At 49.0% G+C, this 17581-nt stretch overlaps 1 protein-coding gene across 1 annotated transcript in view; it reads right to left on the bottom strand.

Annotated features, from left to right (window-relative positions):
• The window catches only part of LOC141157341 (inter-alpha-trypsin inhibitor heavy chain H3-like), a 308234-nt gene that overhangs the window by 3725 nt on the left and 286928 nt on the right, over positions 1 to 17581 (bottom strand). The window contains exons 17-19 of the mRNA XM_073644460.1: positions 9670 to 9783; positions 7457 to 7664; positions 6695 to 6867 (exon numbers count right to left, since the gene is read on the bottom strand). Coding sequence (XP_073500561.1) covers positions 6695 to 6867; positions 7457 to 7664; positions 9670 to 9783 — 495 coding nt within the window. The remainder of the gene's footprint in view (positions 1 to 6694; positions 6868 to 7456; positions 7665 to 9669; positions 9784 to 17581) is intronic.

Here is a 17581-nt window from a genome sequence, read left to right as displayed (position 1 = left end):
ACAAAGACACAGTGGTTGGAACCAAACATCTCAAATTTGGACTCATCAGACCAAAGCACAGATTTCCACTGGTCTAATGTTCATTCCTTGTGTTCTTTAGCCCAAACAAGTCTCTTCTGCTTGTTGCCTGTCCTTAGCCGTGGTTTCCTAGCAGCTATTTTACCATGAAGGCCTGCTGCACAAAGTCTCCTCTTAACAGTTGTTGAAGAAATGTGTCTGCTGCTAGAACTCTGTGTGGCATTGACCTGGTCTCTAATCTGAGTGCTTCTGTTAACCTGCGATTTCTGAGGCTGGTGACTCGGATAAACTTATCCTCAGAAGCAGAGGTGACCCTTGGTCTTCCTTTCCTGGGGCGGTCTTCATGTGAGCCACTTTCTTTGAAGCACTTGATGGTTTTTGCAACTGCACTTGGGGACATTTTCAAAGTTTTCCCAATTTTTCGCACTGACTGACCTTCATTTCTTAAAGTAATGATGGCCACTCGTTTTTCTTTACTTAGCTGCTTTTTTCGTGCCATTATACAAATTCTAACAGTCTATTCAGTAGGACTATCAGCTGTGTATCCACCAGACTTCTGCACAACACAACTGATGGTCCCAACCCCATTTATAAGGCAAGAAATCCCACTTATTAAACCTGACAGGGCACACCTGTGAAGTGAAAACCATTTCCGGTGACTACCTCTTGAAGCTCATCAAGAGAATGCCAAAAGTGTGCAAAGCAGTCATCAAAGCAAAAGGTGGCTACTTTGAAGAACCTAGAATATAAGACATATTTTCAGTTGTTTCACACTTTTTTGTTAAGTATATAATTCCACATGTGTTAATTCATAGTTTTGATGCCTTCAGTGCGAATGTACAATTTTCATAGTCATGAAAATACAGAAAAATCTTTAAATGAGAAGGTGTGTCCAAACTTTTGGTCTGTACTGTATGTTGGACAGCTGGACTCATGTGAAAGGGTTGCGTAAGTGCTATTTAGGGCTCTTGCAGATGACTGTATTTTCGAGTGCGATCTGACAAAACATTGGATCGCACTCGGGCCAATGTGATTCTATTGAGCTGTGCACATTTCTGATTCTTTCCACGGACAAGAAAAAAATTGCAACATGCTCGATTTTCATCCACTATTTAGATGGCACTTGGCCATACAAGTCAATGAGTCTATGCAAAAAATCGGATTGCACTCCAATAACATCCGAGTGCTGTCCGATTTCCACAAACTGAGAGAATGGAGAAGATGGAGAATTTTGTTTCTATTTATTCCTCATCCAAGAAAATCAGGTCACACTGTTATCAAACTCTGATCAGAATGTGATCGGCATAATCAGCCCGATTCCTTTGGATGGGAGGAAATACAGTGGTGTGACCCTAGCCTAAAGACAATTAAAAGGTGGTGTATACAGTTTACGTAGGGAAAGCCAAGTGACAGATTCATGGACAGCATGAATCAGAGCTTGGCTACACAATTGAAGCCAGGTATGTTTTTCTCAAAAATTCCCTGGCATTTCAGAAAAATTATAGTTAGAAGATCTGCTACTGCAGGTGATTGGCAGGTCGGTCCCTGTGTACACATGAGGGACAGGCCTCTCAATCATCGGCAGCAGCTCTGGGAAGAGCTGGTCAAGGGTGGTGCCGAACTAGTCTGGTGTCTGGCTATTTTCCCTAGATCTTCTAACTATATTTTCTCTAAAATGTTGGAGTGCTTCATTGAAAAATATACCTGGTTGCAATCGTGGCTTGGCCAGTATCAATCAGGTGACAGGTTCCCTTTAACAGAGTAAATAAAAACACAAATGTAAGTGTAGCACCCTGAGGATTCGGCTGCTACAGGGGTATTGCACCTCAACCCAGAGGTGTGATATTCCACTCCCGGGTAAGGATGGAGTGTGGATCTGAGCTCGGTAGGCTGCATGCACTACACACATCCCATTTCCGAGGAGCAGACCGACGGTACTCCCACTTAGAAATGTGCAGGTACGACCGAGTCTGTTCCTGGCTGGAGTGGGAGGGGGGTGGTACATCCCAAGTAGTGTAGGGGCAGATAGGGGGAGCAGCCTGGGTAAAGATAGGAGCTCATTGGGTGCTGGTCACCTGAGCTCACACATAGAGGGTGTATATAAGGTGGGCACCAACTAAGAACAGGGTCAGATGCAGAGAACAAGTCAGCGAGCAGAGGAGAAGAAAGACCCAGAGTGAGAGAGGAGAAGAGAAAGAGAGACCCAGAGGGGGAAACAGCAGAAAAGGACTCCAAGATCCCAACTAAAATCCCCGGGTGAAGAGTCGGCACAGGGTACCGGAACCCAAGCTGGTGGGGGCAAAACACACCCCAGCCAGAGACCGGAGACCGTGGGCAGCGTTTGTCACGGTCACCCATCACATCCACCCCGAAGGCACACCACATGAAGGGTCAGGGAACCCAAGGCCAAGGGTGTCCCAACAGAAGGCCCGAGGGAGCTGGACCTAGGTGGATCACTGGTGGGGACGGCCAGAGAACGGGACAGAAGGAGAGCTCAGGGCCACGCTCCGGACTTGTTTGGGGGTTGGCTGGATCCAGGACCTGGTGGACGCAGCACGGCTCGGGTGGTCACTCGAAGCTGGAGTGACCAGTACAACATCTGCAGTAAGTAAACACCCTTAACTGCACAACCCGACTCTGTCTTCATTGCCGTCTGCACTGCACCACCACAACCCCCATCCTCTGCACCTGTCCCCCCTGGGGCTATACCCCTCCCGTTGGGGGTTATCTCACCAAGCTGCGCACCCACCATCAGCCTCAGCGGACCCTGCTGCAGCGGCGGCCACAGTGACCGCATCACAACGGGTGGCGTAGTCGACACAAAAGAACTCTTAATAACATCTGTAGGACTGCCACATAACACTGAGTTTGACGCCCTGGGCACGGGCCGGGTCACAGCCACTCGGAAGACTACAACTCCCATCTGATCCGGCTCCGGATATTCCCCCTAAAGAATATGGCCCAGGGGGCGCGTCAACTTTGGCGTAGTCGGCAGGATTTCGTGCCCACAACACCCGGGTACTGCGTGCCTGAAGAAAAGTGCAAGTTTACCTCAGAAAGAAGTCTCCCGCCGGTTCCGGAGGGTCCACGCCATCGGACCCCATCACAGGTCGTTTCCCGCCGATTGTCCGCCATTTCCAGCTTGTTCCCGCCATCTGCAGAGTTTCCCGCCTTGGAAGAGCAGCGGACGCCATTATGGGCGTGCCAAAGGAGGGCAAGAGGCCGCCTCCCATCGTGGGCCAGGACAGAAAATGGCGCCAAAAGTGGAAACCGCCCCCACCAACAGAGACTGTGATGCTGGAGGTGTCTGTCAGCGTGAAAGAACTGCCCCTGGAGCTGACAGTCACTGAGTTGCCCCGGGACCGCCCTCGAAGTGGGAGGAGACGAAAGAAAAGAACGAAGATGGGTGCCGCCTGGAGCAGTCTAGAGCGAGCGCACCCGGAGGCAAGAAGTCTAACGAGGAGTAGCGGAGGAGCTTACCCGGAGATGGAGAGAAAGCAGAACAGCACCGGCCCGCTGGCCAGGAGTCTGCTAGAGACCGAGGAAGGAGAGCAGAGCAGCACCGGCCCGCTGGCCAGGAGCCTGCTGGAAGAAGAGCAGAGCAGCACCGACCCGTTGGTCAGGAGCCTGCTAGAAACCACGACCCCACTAGGCCTAGTGGAGGTCCTTGCACAGCTCCCCCGAGACCGGGAGTGTGCACAGACTGCCCTGGAGGGCCTCGCACGGAGGATGGCCCGGGTGCAGCGAGAGACATTGGCGGAATGGAGCCGGGAGATGGCCCAGCAAGCTGAGACCAGTCAACGGAGCACGCTACCCTGGAAGAGGAAACAGACCGCCTCTGAGGATGGCGCGGGAGGACCCAAGGCCGGAGACGGCGCCGAGAAGGGAGCCGAACGCATGGAGGCAGGTAAAGGGGACGCCTATACCCCAAGCCGGGAAACCGCCCACCTGCCCCCGCTCCCCGTCGCAGAGCCCGAGAGTCCCCCTGCTGTGCCCGTAGCCGCCATGTCACCGCTATGGACTAGGCCCCGACTGGAAGCCGCCACAGCGACCCCTGTGACGTCACGCGCCTCGACCCGGAGCGTGACAAAGCAGGAAATACCACCAGCCTGGTCGCAAGGCCTAGTACCCCCGGGCGCCGCATCACCAACAGCGCCCCCTACCTCCGCGGAGCCTCCGGCCTGGCCGCAAGGCCAGGTAGCCCAGGGCGCCGCCGTCCTAACGGTGCCCTTCACCTTCCAGGTGCCCCAGGCCTGGCCGCAAGGCCTGGGCAACCCGGGCGCCACCACCACCGCGCCCGTAAAACCAAGGGTGCCACACCTGGGGGAGGACTTGTTCAGCCAGCTCACATGGCCGGACGGGCGGCCCTTCATCTGGCCCGAAGAATTCCATGAGCTGGAACGGCAGCAGAGACTAGGGCCCTTGTGTGAGCCCCTGATTCCGGCTCCGACGCCCGTGGCACGGATCTAGCCCCCGCCTGAAGAGGCCCAATTTGAGTGGGACCCCACCGGAGAAGACCCAATGGGGTTCACTCAGGAAACCAGGGCAGCTGCAGTGGAGCGTGCTGAGTGTTGCCGACAGCAGCTCGAAGAGTTTGCGAGGGAGCGGAGAGAGAGGCGGGTCCGGGAACAGCAGGCCCAAGTACGGAGTGCCGAGCAGAAGAGCCGGACCAGGAGGGACCCCCGTGCAGCGCATTGTCCCCGCACCATCGGGACAGTGATCAAGTTCAATCAGCAGCATGGGTGGGGCTTCATCCGAGACAACAACACCCCCGGCGACGTCTTTGTCACGCGCAGAGACGTGGAGTCCCATCTGCCGGAGGGGCACAGAGGTCGTGACCTCTACATCGGAGACGAGGTCACCTTCACCCGGCACAAGTGTGCCAAAGGACCTTACGCCCTCCACGTACACCGCCTGACGGAGGAGGAGGAGCAAGAGGACCCGGACGGGTCTGAAGTTACAACCAGCTACAAGCAAAGAGCAGGAGGAAGACGCCGTTGAGTGCGGCAGAGCAGTAGATGTAAATAGTTACCCGACCGGGTACTAAAGAAACTGTTGCTACATATATATAGTCCCCGTTGGGACCAGCATGAGTGAACTTTTTACCCGTTATTCCGTAATCCATACCAGGCTGAGGACTGTGAGCAGCCATTCCCTTCCCTTTACCTGGCCGAGGACTGAGAGCGGCCAACTTCCCCTGTATATAGTTGCGCTTCCTAAAGCGCCCCCTACCGGTTTTATAGGAAAACCAGTTTTCTAGAGAGACTGTCGCACTTTACCCGGTCACACGTTGCACAGTGACCGGAGGAGGAGCCAGAGGCGACGAGAATGTTTTATTTGCTAATATATGTTGTTTTATATGTTTATGAAAAAAAAAAAAATGTATGTTTGGTGTTTTATGTCTTACAGCCCGAGGACGTGCTGTGATTTACCAGGGGGGAATGTAGCACCCTGAGGATTCGGCTGCTACAGGGGTATTGCACCTCAACCCAGAGGTGTGATATTCCACTCCCGGGTAAGGATGGAGTGTGGATCTGAGCTCGGTAGGCTGCATGCACTACACACATCCCATTTCCGAGGAGCAGACCGACGGTACTCCCACTTAGAAATGTGCAGGTACGACCGAGTCTGTTCCTGGCTGGAGTGGGAGGGGGGTGGTACATCCCAAGTAGTGTAGGGGCAGATAGGGGGAGCAGCCTGGGTAAAGATAGGAGCTCATTGGGTGCTGGTCACCTGAGCTCACACATAGAGGGTGTATATAAGGTGGGCACCAACTAAGAACAGGGTCAGATGCAGAGAACAAGTCAGCGAGCAGAGGAGAAGAAAGACCCAGAGTGAGAGAGGAGAAGAGAAAGAGAGACCCAGAGGGGGAAACAGCAGAAAAGGACTCCAAGATCCCAACTAAAATCCCCGGGTGAAGAGTCGGCACAGGGTACCGGAACCCAAGCTGGTGGGGGGCAAAACACACCCCAGCCAGAGACCGGAGACCGTGGGCAGCGTTTGTCACGGTCACCCATCACATCCACCCCGAAGGCACACCACATGAAGGGTCAGGGAACCCAAGGCCAAGGGTGTCCCAACAGAAGGCCCGAGGGAGCTGGACCTAGGTGGATCACTGGTGGGGACGGCCAGAGAACGGGACAGAAGGAGAGCTCAGGGCCACGCTCCGGACTTGTTTGGGGGTTGGCTGGATCCAGGACCTGGTGGACGCAGCACGGCTCGGGTGGTCACTCGAAGCTGGAGTGACCAGTACAACATCTGCAGTAAGTAAACACCCTTAACTGCACAACCCGACTCTGTCTTCATTGCCGTCTGCACTGCACCACCACAACCCCCATCCTCTGCACCTGTCCCCCCTGGGGCTATACCCCTCCCGTTGGGGGTTATCTCACCAAGCTGCGCACCCACCATCAGCCTCAGCGGACCCTGCTGCAGCGGCGGCCACAGTGACCGCATCACAACGGGTGGCGTAGTCGACACAAAAGAACTCTTAATAACATCTGTAGGACTGCCACATAACACTGAGTTTGACGCCCTGGGCACGGGCCGGGTCACAGCCACTCGGAAGACTACAACTCCCATCTGATCCGGCTCCGGATATTCCCCCTAAAGAATATGGCCCAGGGGGCGCGTCATAAGCACTAAGGTTTATATATAATACAGAAGTGAGTGTTACCCAGCAGTCCATGGACTCCTTCAGAGAATTTATGATTATCCAATGTGTAAAAACCTAAGAAATCCCTGTGTACAGGATGACCTTTCCACACTTCGTGCAGAATAATAACAAATGTTGCCCCTTCTCCAAATGAAATGGTCACATTACTTCTTTTGTTGACTACTAGATTAAACCTGGAAGAGTATAAAGAAAGTAATAAATAATATATGATAATGTACGGGTATACAGAAATAATAACTATACATTTATTGGACTATATGCATCAGTTTTCAGGCCCCAATTATTGGGGCAGATTTATCAAAGCTGTCCAAAAGACAAACTGTCTTTATTGCCCATAGCAATCAATCACAGCGCAGTTTTCATTTTTCCAGAACTGTTTAAAAAATTAAAGCTGAGCTCTGATTGGTTGCTATGGGTCATAAATAATTTTTTTTTAGCCATGTTCAATAAATGAGGCCCTATGCTTCCAAGGGAAACTTAAAATGTGTGCAGGGAAGTTCTGATGTTTTAAAAGTCAAATTATGATCTGTGTTGGGAGGGAGGATGCAGAAGGTCATCTCATCTTGCCTCATGTAGAAGTGAACGTGGCTGACCAGTGAAATAGATGACTTAGCATTGAAGGCCCCAAGTATAAGATGGTCAAAACATTTTGGAGACGGACCTGCACCGATCATCTGATCACTGGGGCATCTTATTTATCAAAGCGGGCTGTAGTCTAAGGACGGTTCATAGCAATAGTGACCGGTGTGGGAAATGTCTTACCCTTCCTTGCTTATAGAGACTGTTTTCTTCCATGACAACTTTCTGTTGTTGTTGTTAGGGTTCAGGATTGTGATTTTCTCAGTGGTCACCTCAATTCCCATCTTCATTTCTATGTTTATAATCCCAATTCTTCCAAAATAAGTTTCACTTGATGTGACGTCATTGTCCGTATTCTTGTTTCCAATAAGTTCTCCATTAACTGCCATTCCTAGAAATACAAAAATAAATGTTTTCAGGATCGTTTAATTTTAATAAATGAGGCAATCTCTTGTTTGGAAGTAGTAGGCCTATGGGTACATGGAGTTTTTCTAGCAGTTTTTGGATCAGAATGCTGAGGGGACCTTTTCAAATCCCCCTCTAAATCTTAACACCTTACCAACATATAATGTGCTAGTACGTCATATGCCGGCTCCCTGACTTTGGTGCGGGCTCACACGCTGAACCTGCATCTTTCCCAGCACATAATTTAATCAGCCATCATGTGCCTCTAACAGCTGCGGGGTGGAGCTGAAATTCGCCCATGGCTGTCAACCTGTTAAATCCCGGCATTTAACACGCGCTGGCAGGAGGACACTTCATTCCATCCGCTCATTAGCACGCCCTTGACATGATTGAGGGGAAACTATATGTTGTCATGACAGCCTAAGGTTTGCTGAAGACTCCCATGCCTGTCCTTACGATCCTCCTGTGAAAGCCAGCTTTTGGCGGTGCCCATAGGAGATTGTGATTTTCCCTATACGTAGCAGTGCTGATGCCCTGCTATGTATAGTACAAGCTATCAGATGATCACAGCATCAGGTCCCCTAAGGGGACTATTGAATACAGTAAAAAAAAAAATTAAAATATGAAAAAAAACAAAAAAAAACACAAAAGTTCAAATCTCCTCCCTTTTAAAAATAAAACAATTATAAAAATATACAAGTATATTTGGTATAACTGCCTTCATAAAAGTCCGATCAATCAAAATATAAAATAAATTAATCTGATTGGTAAATTGAGTGATGAGAAAACAATAAATTAATAAAACCTGCAGGTATAGGGTTAATTTGCAGGTTAATAGCCTTAGTAAGGTGCACGGCAGCAGTACTGAAAGTGTTGCACCAGGGGGAAAATTATTTTTATTCCACCTGGGAGCCGCCAGTTTTCAGTCATGCAGGCTTGACCACAGCAATTACAGTCAATGCTTGACAGTCGGCTCTATAGTGCATCAGTGCATAGCTGGCTGTCAGTCACTGCCGGAGCATGTTTACATCAGCCACTCTCAGTGCTGTAAGCAGTGACTGTAGTTGCTTTGGGTGCACCGGAGTGTCTGAAAGCCGGCGACTCCCACAGCACTGTGAGCGACGGCTGCAAGCATGCCCTATCGCTTTGACTGACAGCCAGCAAAGTGTGGGGGCGGGCTTCCAACAGTTGCTTACTGTATGGTAAGCAATGACTGAAGCCACGCCGGCACGCCTGTATGACTGATAGCTTTCATCACCTGGGAGAAATAAAGTTAATTTTCTCCTGGGTACCATACTTTCAGTACTGCAGTTGGCCACCTTCATAATGCTATTAACCTGCAGATCAACCCTATATTAGCAGGTTAAAGGCATTAACAGACTTGAAAGGTTCTCTTTAAATAATATTATATTTTGATAGATTGTAATTTTGCAAATATGGCAATACAGATGTGCTTTTTTTATTACTACTCCTGCACCCTAATAGTACATCATGTAGCGGGAAAATGTAAATAGTGCTGATGGTGATAATTTGCACTAAAAATTGAGACATTTTCTGGTGTTAAGCTAAATAAACTTGTCTAAAAGTTGTTGACCTCGTCTCTCCCAATGCTGTATGAAACAAGTGACCTGTCAGACAGAGACAGGAGGCAGGCAGTAGGCGGGGAAAAGCTAGAGAAGCAGGAGAGCTATAAGTGCAGGGCAAACCCCAATGCACTTGCAGCTCATTAGCATATAATTTCTACTATGGATTTCTGTAAAACATAAAATAGATTTCTACCAGAAAGGTAAGGATTTATTCAGAATTAAAGTGCCTTTATATAAATGCAATTAATTGGGGTTATAAAATCCTGATGACAGATTCTCTTTAAATGGCATGCACCATGTTGAGTAATTCAGAGTACTCTGCATTCTGATTACATACTGGTGCACTGTAACTTTTACCTATAAATCAGAAAATTGAAGACTAATATGGTGAGTTCCATAACATACCTAGCTGTATATCCTCAATAAGATTCAGGATCACACCCGGCTTCTCCTGAATATTGAAGCACAGTGCGTCATTCTGTTTTGGAACATTTATCACAAAATGAGGGTCAGAATCCACTGTAAATAGAAAAAAATAACATAAAAAATGAAAATCTATTTATACAAGTCAATGGTGGGAAATGAATTGTCTTATCCATAGGCTCTAGTTACTCTGTAATTCAATCATGTGATTGTACAGAGCGATTATAAAAGATACATCGGGCTTCAACGAGATATATAATGTATTACATGCACAATAGTGCATGGCACATGATAACAAACAAACCCTCCAAGTTTAGCATATAATGTTTACAAATGTTTTTTGCGTCCTCCTTTTGTCACACAACACACATTTATGCCAAGCAAAGGTCTCTCGAACACTCTCCACTACTTTGCCTGTCCGGGGGTTTTACGTTAAAACAAGCATCCTGTGTCCTTAAATGGTCGATACCACTGCAGAATTCTCTGGTGAACAGGTGTCTTCGGAACACTTGCTGCACGGGAACAATTGATTTACACTTCTCATACTCTAAAACAAAACACTTTCTCTTGCACAGTCGCCATTTTGGGATCTGATGCTGCCCTGCCACCTGGTGAGTCACAAATGAGTCTGCACGCGCGAGTTACTAACTCTGAAATGTGACCTTTCGATACGTTATTATTCCAAACGGGTAAAATTTATATTTTTGCACACTCTATTATAAGAGGGAATAGCTGGTGTACACACAGTACTTAAGCCAGTTCCATATTATTTATATTCAAGCTTCAGTACTGACACCTTTGAGATTTAATCTTCTAGCAGATCATTTGGGAGGAGGGTCAGTGCAGCTGAGTTTATCTGTGTCACATTACAAACCGTTGTATCTGCTTTCCTCCTCTCAAAGCACTGTTACCTTTGCTATTCTGTTCCTCCCCTCACCCAGACTACCAGAACATGAGAGCTCAAAGGTTTCAGTAATGACACTCAGGTATGCTGTGCTCACAGCAACTTGGAATGGTTCTGCAGTGGAATCAGGCTGTCTGTCATTATATGTTTCACTCAGAAGTAGCCTGTTCTAAGCTATGGTGGGGCATGTTCTTCTTTCTCCTGAGTGTTGCTGCCTGCTAATGATTGGTCAACGTCACACAGGGGAAAAATGTACACACTCTCCAGTAAAACCTCTCTGCTAACGCACCCTTGGACTTAATAAAAATTAACTCATTAGGTGGCAAATACTTGAATTGCTAATATCTCTGCAATGGAAAGGTGAAATAAAAAACAAAACAAGCAAAAAATTTTTATTTCTCCCTGTAGTCACTATTATATCGTGTATCCAGTTCAACATGAAAAATGTGGCGACAGGTTCTCTTAAACCCCTTACTGACATATGACGTACTGGTATATCATGCCGGCTCCGTGACTGTGATGTGGGCTTGCAAGCAGAGCCCACATCTTTTCCGGCAGGTAGCTGTAATGATCAGCCGTTATCTGCCTCTAACAGCTGCGGGTGGAGTGAAACTCAAATGGCCTCACACAGCTATAAAACAAAAAACATATGGCTCTTGGAAGAAGGGGAGGAAAAAACGAAAGCTCAAAAATGGAAAACCATCTGGCCAGGAAATACAATTCTATGATCAAGTATGAAAAATACTTACAGTATAATAGCATCTCAATCTGAAGTGTTTCATGCTCATTCGGAAGCACTTAATCACAGCATAAAGTACGAAAACAGGATATATCATGATCATGGGTAGGGATGAGCGGACCCGTGGATTTTCGGGTTCAGTCAAACTGTAGCCCAAAAGTTCGGCTCAGGTACCAGAACTTGACCCGAATTTGGCCCTGAATTTGAAACCCATAGAAGCCAATGGGGATCAACCATTTGTGCTGTAAAATGATGGTACTAAGGGCTAGATGGCTGCAAAAGAAAGCAATATGGGTGTAAGAGCAGGAGAATTGACCTGCAAACAAATGTGGATAGGGAAATGACTTAAAATAACATAGAATAAAAAAAATTAAAAATAATAATCTTGAACCATGAGGTTCAGGTCCAAGTTGAGTAGAAGGTGCAGGAGGAAGGTGGAAGAGGCAGAGGAGGAGGTAGCCAAAACTGTTTTTGTGTTTTTTTTGCTTTTATTTAGAGAATGGACTTAAAATAATATAGAATAAAAAAAATGAAAAATAAAAATCTTGAACCAGGAGGTGGAGTTCCAAGTGGAGAAAGAGGTTGAGGAGGAGGTGCAGTTGGACGTGGTGGTCTAGGTGGAAGATGCGGAAGAGGAGGTAACCAACACTGTTTTTGGTTTTTATATTTTTTTCATTTTTATTTTTTGTTTGCTTTTTTATTTGAGGAGGCCTCAAAACATTGGGAATGGCAAATAGAATGAACAAACTGCAGTGGAGTATAACAGTGACAGAGTGCGGCAGGGTATACTTCTGTAGTCAGCCAAAGGTATGGACAAGTCCTGTGAGATCCACGCCTGGTTCATTTTATGTGAGCTTGGCAATGTTGGCTGTGGACAGGCGGATGCGTCTGTCTGTTATCACACCCCCTGGCATGCTAAACACATGTTCCGACAGTACGCTTGCCACAGGGCAGGCCAGAACCTCCGAGGTGTAGAGGCCATGTGTCCAATTTGGAGATACAGAAGTTAAATGGGGCAGACCAATCACTCAGTACGTGGAGACATGTGGACACATACATACTCTACCACCATGTTGTTGAAACGCTGCCTCCTGCTAATACGGACTGTATCAGATGGTGGTACTGGATGTTTGTGGGTGCTGAGGAAGATTTTCCACATTGCGGCCAGGCTAATGTGCGCCCCTGCGGGTTCAGTCGCCACAGAGGTACTGCATCTCACCCAGAGGTGTGGTATCTCACTCTCAGGTAAGGATAGAGTGCTGCCCGGGACCCGAACACCTGCATCTAACACTACACTACTCCAGACCAGCAGGAGGGGCAAGATGCGTCTCACTCCTGCTGAGCCCTGTCCCTGGCTGGAGTGGGGGGAACCAAGGTGAGGGGGAACCATGTAGTGGGTGTGGGTGGAGGAAGAAGATTAGGGGAGCACTTGAAAGGAAGATATAAAAAGGGAAAGCCATCTTGGGAGTTCAGTTCAGTCTGAGAGGAGAAGTAGTGGGAGCAGGAGCTCTGCAGGAGCTCTGCTCAGGGAAGGAGCAGGGCCCAGAGAGAGGCCCAGGAGAAGGAAAGAGAGAAGAGAGGAGAGGAGCAGGAGGCAGGCTCCAGGAAAGTAGAGGGGATCCCAGGGGTACGGGCAGTGCTGGAGGCCACCCGTACGCCCGAATCTGTCAGGCGGTGGAGGGATTCAGTCGCAAAGAGGACCGGCCCCTAACTAGTGAGAATTACAAAATTTAACTAGAAACTGAGGTTTCTGTACTTTCAGGGTGCAGTTGCCACATCCGCACTCAAGTCGAAAAAAAGGTAACCACATAGGATCAAGGGAACTCCAGGTTGCCCAGAAAGATCTGAGGATACCGGCTTGGGACATTGTTTTGCCAGGGCAAGAAGGGTGAGGGCCAGCGCAGGAAGACGGCTGAGAAGGACATATAGAACGGGGTCCTGGCAGGCACTCTTGAAATACCTGAGGGATTGCTGAACCCCTGCCCGGTGAACGCAGCATGATGTGGGAGGTTGTAATCAAGAAAGTGTAACCTGAGGAACTTAACAACTGTGAGTAAACCCTGAAGACTGCACCCTACTGTCTCTGTGAACTTATTGCTGCGCCATCACCCCCTGCACTACACTGCAACACAACTGCAACAGCAATATCTATAACATCTCAGCACAGTCCTGGAGCTAAGCTCTACCTGTGGAGAGCTAAACCAATTCTGCTGCATTAACAACAGCTCCAGAGGACCTGCTCCGCAGTGGCGGCTCCCTTTAGCCGCATACCACAGGAGGCTCACGAACTTTATATAAAAACTATAAATCCCTTGTAAATAACCCCTTTTATTGACCGCCTTGGGTCACCGCCACTGTGACATCTCCCCTAGCAACGACCAGCCCGGCACTGAGTACCCCACAGCCCAAGGGGCGCGTCACCTTTGGCGTCACGAACAGGACATGAAGCCACCCATTATCACCGGGTATTGTGCGCCTAGAGACTGTGTTTGATACTGAATGTGGCGCCCGCCCCAGAAGAATGGGCACCATTATGTGCGTTATCAATAGTGTTGAGCCACCCCCGTAGTGTTCGAGTTCGGTTCGGTTCGTCGAACACCCGTGTGTTCGCCGAACTGTTTGTCGAACTGTTCGTCGAACACCTTCGAACACCGTTAAAACCAATGGCAGGCAAACAAAAACACATAGAAACACATAGAAAACACCTTCAAAGGTGTCCAAAAGCTGACAAACTGCTCAGAAGACATAACTAACACATGGAAAAGTGACAAGTACATATAGTCATGCGAAAATAAAAGAGGTGGAGGAGTAAAAGGAGGGGGAGACACAGATATAGGCATGTCATGCCCTTCTAAAATCCAAAAAGTGAGAAGCCGACACGGCCAGTCCGCTCCTGCCCGTGCCACCTCCGTGTCGCCGGGTTTGTGCCAGAGCCGCGGTGAACCCTGATGGCCAGCCCCCCTCTCCCAATACTGGTGCCTGTCCGCTGGTGGGTCGAGCGAGCCCCCCTGTGGTGGAGGCAGCTCTAAGCTTTTTAATTTAAATTGTCTCTCTAATTTGAATGAATACACTTTAAATCCATTTACAAGGATCTATTGGAGGGCAAGTCTCATGCCAGCAGCCGCGTAATTCCAGCTCCAGTAGCGTCCACTAAAGCTGCTGCAGTTAAAAAGCTTTTATAAGGATCGAGCTCGGCTGTCCACCGCAAGGCATCCTACTGCCAGTCCCAGCCCCTATGCCTTGGGGTGCCTCCTGATGTTCTTCACTGAGTATCCCATGGTCCCGAAGCATTTCCTTTGAAAAAATTAAGTGTCTAAACTACAGGTGGTGTAGCTTGCTTAACAGCCGGGATAATCCGCTGACTAGCAGACACTGCTACTAGGCACAAAGTATTTCCTGGGCTAGATGCAGTTAAAAATGTGTAATTAGATACTCTCGTTGGATGCTGAGAAAGCATTCCATAGAGTCTCCTGGCACGCCATATATGATTCTCTTAAAAAGCTTGGGGTAGGGGTCTAGGGGACCCTTTTATAGCCAAAATCACGGCCCTGTATCACAATACGTCACCTAGGCTGAAGATAAATGGAACTGTAGCACCCTGAGGGCTCGGTTGCTACAGAGGTATTGCACCTCACCCAGAGGTGTGATATCTCACTCTCAGGTAAGGATGGAGTGTGGATCAGGACCCGACACCTGCATGCATTACACCACATTGCCGTGGGGCAGGGCGACCAATATGCCTCTGAGATGGGCACGACAGTCCCTGTCCCTGGCTTGAGTGGGGGGAGGGAACACTGAGGAAGGGGAACCCTGTAGTGCAGGAGCAGGGAGGAAGCAGTTCCTGGGTGCATTGAGAAGGGAGTATAAAAGGTGGGCACCATCTTAGTTCAGTGCAGAGAAGTCTGAGCAGAAGTGGCAGGGAGCAGGGGCTCTGCATGAGCTCTGCTCCGGAGGCGGGCCTAGTAACAGAGGCCCAGGCGTGGAAGAGGGAGAAGGAAGGAAGAGGAGCGGAGAAGGCTCCAGGAACGAGGAATGAAGGGATCCCAGGGGTGCGGACGGGCGAGTCGCCACCGCACGCCCGAATCCACCTGCGTGGAGGGGTCAGGCCAAAGGGGGAGACCGGTCCCCGAAACTAGTGGAGGCAGGAAACGACCCTCAGCTAGAAACCGGAGGCTGTGACATTTTATGTGGCGCAGCCCCTCGCTACACCCGCTAGGAAGGCACCACATAGGGTCAGGGAAACTGGCGCCAAGTTTACCAAGAGGAGGCCCGAGGCAGCCGGACAGAAGGGTTGGTAAGAAAGGCCAGACAAAGGACACACAAAGGGGGTCCTGTGAAGCGCTCCAAAGTTATCTGGGAGTTGTCTGAGCCCCTCACCTGGTGAGCACAGTACGACGTGGGCAGCCGTTACCTGCAGACGTGGTCTGGATAATAAGAACTGTGAGTAAAGGCCCTGGACTGCATCACTGACTCCGTGTCGTTACTGCTGCTGCCCTGCACCATCACCCCCATCCTCCGCATACACTGCCCTGAGGCTATACTCCTCCCGTGGGGAGTTATGCTACGCTCTGCTGCACCCACAACACCAGCCTCAGCGGTCTGCCCTGCAGCGGCGGTTCACTCTGACCGCAATCCACGGGTGGCGTAGTCGGACATTTAAACATCAAAACCACATAAATAGTTCCGCCACTGGTTTGACCACCCTGAGCCACGGAACCGGGTCGCCGCCACGAAGACTACAACCACCAGCATCCACCAAAAAGGGTCCGGCTCCGGGTGTCCCAAGGCCCAGGGGGTGCATCAGAACATTTTCATCACCTTTCACAATCACCAATGGGACAAGGCAGGGATGTCCTCTGTCCCCTCTCTTATACATCCTAGTGACGGAGCACCTGCTCTCATCAATTCGCCATAACCTCAATATTAGGTGGATTGAGGTGGGAGGCATCGAGTACAAGTGCTCTCTATTTGCTGATGATGTCCTAGTATATATCACTCAATCACATATATCCATCCATGCTGTTATGGCTGAAATAGATCACTTTGTTACATGGTCAAATTTTAAAATCAATGCAGCGAAGTCTGAGGCCCTTGATGTCTCCCTCCCCAAATCCATATAGGATTCCATCCAGTCCAACTTTCCCTTTGCCTGGCCCTCACAGGGTATCAAATACTTAGGAATTCCTATTCATAGAGACCTCTCCCATCTATGTTATCTTAATTTTGGGCCCTTTATTGAACAACTCCATACAGACCACGGTTGGCAAGTTAGAACTGTAAGATTCACTACGTGAACCACTGGTGTTTTGTGGAAAAGCACATGTACACTGCGTTCCAAATTATTATGCAAAAAGTGTTTAGGAGTGATAAGGGAAGAATTTGTTTGTTTGTCAGTTAAACTCATTGATGGTGATGTGTGTCAGGGCTCTTTATATCACTGTAAGCAATTGCAGACACCTGTGCTAATTAGTTTGGCAGGTGTGTCCAATGAAAGGCAAGACTACTTAAGAAGGTTGTCTCACATTATTAAGCAGCCTACATTTTCTGCCAAAATGGGAAAGAAAAAGGATGTGTCGGCTGCTGAGAAGCAACAAATTGTGGAGTGTTTAGGTCAAGGCATGACTACAATCAACATTGTGCGATGATCAGGATGAAGTGTCTTGGCAATCAAGAAGTATGTAGCTGATTCACAGTACACACGTGTGCGTGCTGATAAGGGCAAATTGAGGACTCTTTCCTACAGGCAATTACGTCAGGTTGAAAGAGCAGCGGCAAAAAAGCCTTGTCATAGCAGCAGACAAGTTTTTGAAGCTGCTTGTGCCTCCAACGTCCCCCGAACAACAAGATGCAGGGTCCTTCAGAGGTTTGCAGCTGTGCATACGCCATCCTGTCGACCTCCTCTATCCACTTCACACAAGCAGAAACGGCTCCAGTGGGCCAAACATTACATGAAGACTGATTTCAAAACTGTTTTGTTCACGGATGAGTGCCGTGCAGCGCTCGATGGTCCAGATGGATGGAGTGGAGGATGGCTGGTTGATGGACACCCCACGCAAACACGGCTACAGCGCCAACAAGGAGGAGGTGGAGTAATGTTTTGGGCTGGAATCATGGGGAGAGAGATTGTCGGCCCCTTTAGGATCCCTGAAGGCGCTAAAGATGAACTCCATAATGTATGTGGATTTTCTCAAACAGCACTTCCTGCCATGGTTCAAGAAGAAGAACCGTGTATTTCACAGCAAGATCATTTT

This window comes from Phyllobates terribilis, unplaced genomic scaffold (genome assembly GCF_046119375.1).
Source record: "Phyllobates terribilis strain yellow unplaced genomic scaffold, ASM4611937v1 Scaffold_8__6_contigs__length_399053987, whole genome shotgun sequence".
NCBI lineage: Eukaryota > Metazoa > Chordata > Amphibia > Anura > Dendrobatidae > Phyllobates > Phyllobates terribilis.
The sequence above is the reverse complement of the archived record's forward strand: the minus strand, read 5'-3'. Positions and strand labels throughout refer to the sequence as shown.